The 6,000-nt window shown below is 57.1% G+C and overlaps 1 protein-coding gene across 7 annotated transcripts in view; it reads right to left on the bottom strand.

Annotated features, from left to right (window-relative positions):
• CUX1 (cut like homeobox 1) overlaps nucleotides 1-3,558 on the bottom strand; it is a 355,467-nt gene extending 351,909 nt beyond the window's left edge. For 4 of the 7 annotated variants that reach the window (XM_054714870.1, XM_054714869.1, XM_054714868.1 and 1 more), the window contains exon 1: nucleotides 3,275-3,509. In XM_054714870.1, the coding sequence (XP_054570845.1) occupies nucleotides 3,275-3,337 (63 nt within the window). In that variant the 5' untranslated portion in view covers nucleotides 3,338-3,509. Of the gene's footprint in view, nucleotides 1-1,710; nucleotides 2,781-3,274 lie in introns of those variants that run through there. The other 3 variants (XM_028145288.2, XM_028145287.2, XM_054714872.1) reach the window with 2 other exon arrangements.
• Nucleotides 3,559-6,000: the final 2,442 nt, after the last annotated feature.

A 6,000-nucleotide genomic window follows, 5' to 3' on the forward strand; every position in this document is an offset into this window, starting at 1 on the left:
GCTCCATCCCAAAAGTTGTGCTAACATACAGAGTTACATGAGCTTGTTTTAGAAAGTGTCCTCTTTTCAAGCATGTATTTAAAAGGCAAATTTATACAGTGGTGTTTTTCTCATTTAAAAAAAAAAAAAAAAAAAAGCCTGGTTTTTACAAGTGTGGGATAGGATAAAAACTTGTCCAACTAGTCTTAGCAATGCCAGAGCACTGAAACTTCCATACCACAAGCTTTGGGGACTAAAAAGGAAACGAAATAGAGCTCAATCTTCAGAAACTCTCTTCCTGGGCACTCTTAAGTCCCAAGACAGTTTCAAGACTGACCAAGCAGAGGGACAAGAACACAGCCCTGGCTGTGAGAGAGGCCACAACTAACTGCTTTATCTAGCAGGGACCCACTGAAGTCTCTAACCTGGATCTGGGTCTAGCTGAGACCAGCCTCTTCACCCTCAGGTATCAATGCCACAACGCACACTGGGCTCTGCAGGCAACCTGATCTCAATGGAAGGGGTTCTGGAAAGATGAGAAGAATCTGAAACTAATGAATTCTCTCTTCTCAAACTGCAGTCTCATTGGGTCACTTACTGTCTGTGGGAATAGAGATGACACTAAACTAGATATCAACTCAAAAGGCCTCTTCAGGGCCCAGAGAAAGAACCAGTTTAGCCTTATACTTTGAACTTTGGTAGTCCATAGTCAACTTAAGTTTTTCAAACATGTGAAAAGGAAAATCATCCAAGGCCAAATCATATCTACCATCAAAAGCCAATTGGTGCTCAGGAAAGAGAAAGATGCTTTTTTAAATTCAAGATCAACATCTAATGGTTCATTCACATAAACTGACAGGGAAACTTTCAATCGAATCCTAGAGTTACACAGTTAAGTGTCCTCACGATATCCTGAACAAGTAGCTAATCACTGGGGGGAGAGAGGGTGACCTCAAAGACTTCATAAGATCTAATAACGCTCTAGAAGCCAAATGCATTTCCCAGGCAGTTTTTCCAGGATGCTTAAAAAAGAATGTCACATTCAGGAAGACAAGAAGAAAAAAAAAAGAAAAGAAAAGAAAATTAAGGCTTGTCTCTTAAAACTCCACAACGGGTTTTACAATAAGCACAGGAATTAAATTATGGTAAAAAGGAGCTATTTTTACTAAAACAGGGTAGACCAATTTATCAAAAATGCCATTTGGCTGTGTTCATTACATTCAGGAATTTAATTTACACAATAGACACTTTGGAGTAATCTATTTTAGTCAATAAATACTCAAACTCCTTTAAGTTTTAATCTTATCGGAAATACATATTTCACATAGTCTTCTTCCCAGTTAAGCGAGACATTTGAAGAAATTTCATAACGACGATGAGTCTGCATTACCAAGTTCTTACGTAGGCAAGGGCAAAAACAAGCATATACAATTAAAGTTGTCAGGCTCCATTTATATATGTTTTAATCCAATCTGCTTCATTTCATATAAGCCTGCATCTGGATTTCATTTGCTTTCCTCCTAAAAGTATTGTAGGTCACAATCACCAGTCCTCCGGGTTAGGAAAGTTCGGCCAAGTTTACCTTCACACACACCTTACAGTTGGGAGCAGTAGCTGGCCCTCGGGGACGCTGAGGGACCCCTGGAGCGCCAGGGCGCCCTGGGCTCTTTTAAGCCGCAGGGGGTCCCCAGCGCTCTCAGAGCTTCTGGCCCACACGCCGCTGCCGCTCACCTTCAACTTGGCTCCCGCTACGCACAACATCCACCTGGCAGAGTCCCGAGGCTGTCCAGGCGCGGCGAGCGTGGAGCTGGCAGGTTCGGGGCGGACCCCGAGGGCGCGCCGCTCCTCTGGGTGGGAGGTGGACCGCAAGAACGCACCCCCTGGGCACGGCGGCAGCTTTGGCGCCGGACGGGGAGCCCCGGCGCGATCACCACCCGGCGCCCCGGGCTCGGCGCGCGGACCACGGCCCCGCACGCCACGGTTCGGCGGGCCCCCGGGGGCTCTGCTTTCGAAAACACAACCCGAGAAGGCATTTCGGAGCCGACCCGGGGCGCGCTCCATCGCATCCCCGGACCCAGCTGGGAAGGCAGAGTCCGGGAAGAGAGGGCCAAAGGGGAGTGGGAGGATTACTAGGGGCCGCGGGAAAGCCTGGGCGCCGGTGAGGGCCGCCGGGACAGGCGGCGGGGTGGCGGCGCCCCCCGCCCAGGAAGACAGCGCGCGGGGACTCAGCGCGGGGCTAGCGCTTGGAGAAAGTTGCAGCCCCCGCACGCGCCCGCACCGCCGACCGCTGAGCGCTCCTGGGCGCCCTAACACCCAGACTTCGCGCGCGGGGCGACCCCACCACCCCTCGCAAGTTTCCTCAAAGCGCCCCTAGCCGTGTCCCCGGCCGCGGAGGAGCCGCCGGCGCCACTTGGATAGGCACACAAAAGAGCGGGGCGCTGCGGGGTCTGCGGTGGCCCCGGGGCTCCCGCCCAGACGTAAACAAACCCCGGGGTCCGCGTTAGGAGCCCGACACCAAATGCGGGAGCAGCCACGCGGCCCCGTCCGCTGACAGCTGCGGGCAGCGGCCGAAGCCCGCGCCGACCGGGCCGGGGAACTCGGACGCCTGCCGGCCCGTCCGGCCACCCGCCCGCCTGGCCGGAGCCGGGCCGCGCCGCCGCCGGTGGCCGCTCTGACCCTCCCCCGAGCCGGCGGCACCACAGCGCCACCAGCCCAGCTCCGCCGCGCCGGCGGCAGTGGCGGCGGCGGCTCCTCCTGGAGAGGCAAGGCGCTTCACCCCCCACAGCAACTCCCCACAAACTTTCCCCAGGAATACGGCGGGCCGGGGGCGCGGGGCGCGCGGCCCGGCGCCACCGACCGGCCGCAGCCCCCTCCCGGCGCGGCGCTGCGCCGCCGCCGCAGCCCGCTCCCCGCTCGCGCGCGCACCCCGCGGACCGCCGGGGCCGCCCCCTCCCCGGTCCCGCGGCGGCAGCGGCAGTGGTGGCGGCGCAGGGCCGGGGGGGCGCCCGGGGTGGGGGCCGACCCCGGGGGCAGCGGTGGCGGCGGCGGCTCCCGGCGCCATCTTGGGCTGATCGATGAATTGAACAAAGAGGATCAATTTCTGATCAAGCGAGTTATCAATGGGGGCCGGGGAGAGAGAGGGACTTGTCCCCGACTCGGCCCGGCTTTCCCCGGCACCCCCTCCTCCCCGCCGCCGCGGCCCCCCGGCGACCGGGCAGCCCGGGGCCCCGGGGGAGGCCGCGACCGCCCGCAGCCCCCACCCCGGGGCGAGAGGCCGAGCGCGGAGAAGCCTGACCTGCAGCTGCTGTAAATCAAAGCGCTTCCAATATTGAAACATCGATCCCACATTGGCCGCCATCTTGAGACATATTGAGACGGAGTGAGAGGCTGATAGAGAGGGGGCTGGAGTTCAGGAGCCGCCAGGAGGCAGCAGGCGGGCGGCGCCAAAACCCGGCCTGGAGCCGGCCGCCACCGCCTCCACCGAGGACGCGGACTCCTCCTCACGGCGCCGCCGCAGCCACGGCGAGCCCGAGCCGGAGCCGGAGCCGGAGCCCGAGGGCGCGGCGGCCGCCGCCGGGCCTGGCGCGTGCGGTCCCTGCCCCCTCCCCCCATGCCAGCCCGGGGCCCGCGACCCCCGCCCCTCCCGGGCCCCCAGCCCCAGCGGGCGCGGCCGCCGGCCCGGCCCCGCCCCGAGGGGGCGCTGGAGGGCAGCGGAAAGGGTACTCCGGGCCCCGGCTGGAGTCCCCTGGGGCGTGGGTTGGGCCCCCGGGGGTCGCGGTCGTTGGCCCAGCGCCGCCCCTTCGGTGTCTTAGGTTGGGGGGTGCGGCCGCGTAAGGGCGGGCGCGGAAACAGCGCCGCTTTCGCTCGCCCTCCTGCGGGGTGCAGAGCGTGCCGAGCTGCCGCGACCACCTGCCCGGGCCCCCACTCGGCGCCGCCACGGCGGCTGGCCTGCGCGGGGCCCGCTGGCCGCACACCCACTCCCTGCACCCCAGCCGGCTCAGAGACTGAGCCCGCCAGGGACAGCGTTTCATGGTGGGGGGAGTAGATTTAGGGGAAACCACCCCTGACCCTCACGCAGCCGCACAAATTAATGCCCCCGCACAGTGTCAGCACGGTCCCCGCGCCGCACAGCACCGCACCGCAGCCGGGTGGCCAGCGGTCCGAGCGGCCCCTGTGCGCCGGAGCTGCGCCAGCTAGGCCACGACAGGAAAAGTCTGGGAGCACAGCTCCGTGTTCCCCCCGCACCGCTTCAGCGGAACAGCCCTGGAAACTTCCTGTAGTTCAGGCACCTCGGTTTTCACTCCTTTGGGTGCAGAAACTTGGAAAGTGTGGGAGCACTTATAACAGAAAGCATGGTCCTTAATTTACACAAATGCTAAAATTTAAACCAAAGAGTCAATTCTCTTGATTTTTTTTTTTCTTCGCAGAAACCTGGCAAAAGCACACGTTTTATGTTCGTCATCTTTAATTGATTATATACACGTGTTAGTTTTAGAGTTTCCAGTAGAAATACTGTACTTTTACTCTCCCGCACTTCATTTAACGTGTAATTAAGTTTTTAAAAAAATCACCAAACTCCTTAATCTTGAAATTTATATGTAAATAAAATTTGTGTGGGATACAAAATAAAACATGTAAATGAGATATAATTGCTGGTCAGCTGAGTTCGAAGGCCTGGCGCTGATCCTTGGAGTGCTGAGCATTTCTGAATGAGGGGAATGGAAATGGAAGTGCCAGGACTTGGAGCCCCCTGGTCTCGCTCTGCTGACCGAGAGCTTCCGTTGAGTCGACGCGCGATTCCCGAGGTCTGGAGGGGAGTTCTCTGTGCGTCTGCATCGCATTTTTGCCAGCAGAAGGGGCAGGAATCAGGTGTGTGAGAGAGCGCCGGGGCCGCCCAGGGGTTGTGGGGGGAAGGGGGGGGTTCGAGAGCCTCGGACTCAGATGCCACGACGCCGCGCCGAGCAGAGCCCTCCCGACCTCCGACGCCAAGGGCCGCCGGCCTGGGTGTAGTGCGCCCCGGCCGCGCGCAGTCCGCCGGCGGCCGCGCTGTAGCTCCGACAGCGCCGCCCAGCAGAGGGCAGCGGCGCCCTGACACTCGAGTCCTCGGGTCCCCGCGCACGTGCCCACCCGCGCGCCTGGCCACGCCCTGTCCCAGAGTCAGGCCTCTGGCGGGAAACGGCATTGCCAACTCTGGTGATTCCTGTCCCGACGAAATGCCGTATCTGACGATTCCTCCCCAATTCCATACTAACGGGTGCGGATGCCCTCCCCTCCTGTTTGTGCAGTGGCAGGCAGAGGAGACCTCGGGATTGCCCTCGAGATGACTCAACAAATAAAATGTGCAGGGACTTACACACACACACACACACACACACACACACACACAGTACACTCCCTGGAGAAGGCTCAAGGAAGGATCAGGGAAATTGTTTTGATTTGGTGCAGATGTTCTCAATCTAATTATCGTGTCAATCCCCTGGGTTTGAACCAAAAAAGTGAAATATATATGACCTGTGTAATACTCCAGAAGTACATCAGGTTGGAATTCAAGGTTCCGAATAATCCACTGCAATATTTTAGAAATAAATTTGATGAGTAGTAAATACCCTTGTTACATTTCTGGTTATATTTACATTATTTGCACACTAACTTGACTTAGAAAAACAGTACATTGAATGTTCCAGAGGTTAAGCTTTAGTTACATAAAATTTAATTTCTTCTACCCAAGTTTTGGGTTATACAAGGCTTCTTGCTCTCTATGGGGGTGGGGTAAGAGTGGGGGGACAGTTCCTAATAACTTTGCCAGCACCTCAAAATGTTACCACTTTAAGATGATGTCAAGATAAACCACTGATCAAAAATTATCTTAACTCAGTGAAATAATCAACAGGGAGCTAAAAAAAAATTTAAAGTATGTTTATTTTTCTTCAATACAGACAGAATAGGAACAAATTATATCTGTTTTTAGAGGCTGTTTAGTTTCCAGATTGACTTTCATTCTCACCATTGCAGAAAATCAGG

Source organism: Eptesicus fuscus, chromosome 4, assembly GCF_027574615.1.
Source record: "Eptesicus fuscus isolate TK198812 chromosome 4, DD_ASM_mEF_20220401, whole genome shotgun sequence".
NCBI lineage: Eukaryota > Metazoa > Chordata > Mammalia > Chiroptera > Vespertilionidae > Eptesicus > Eptesicus fuscus.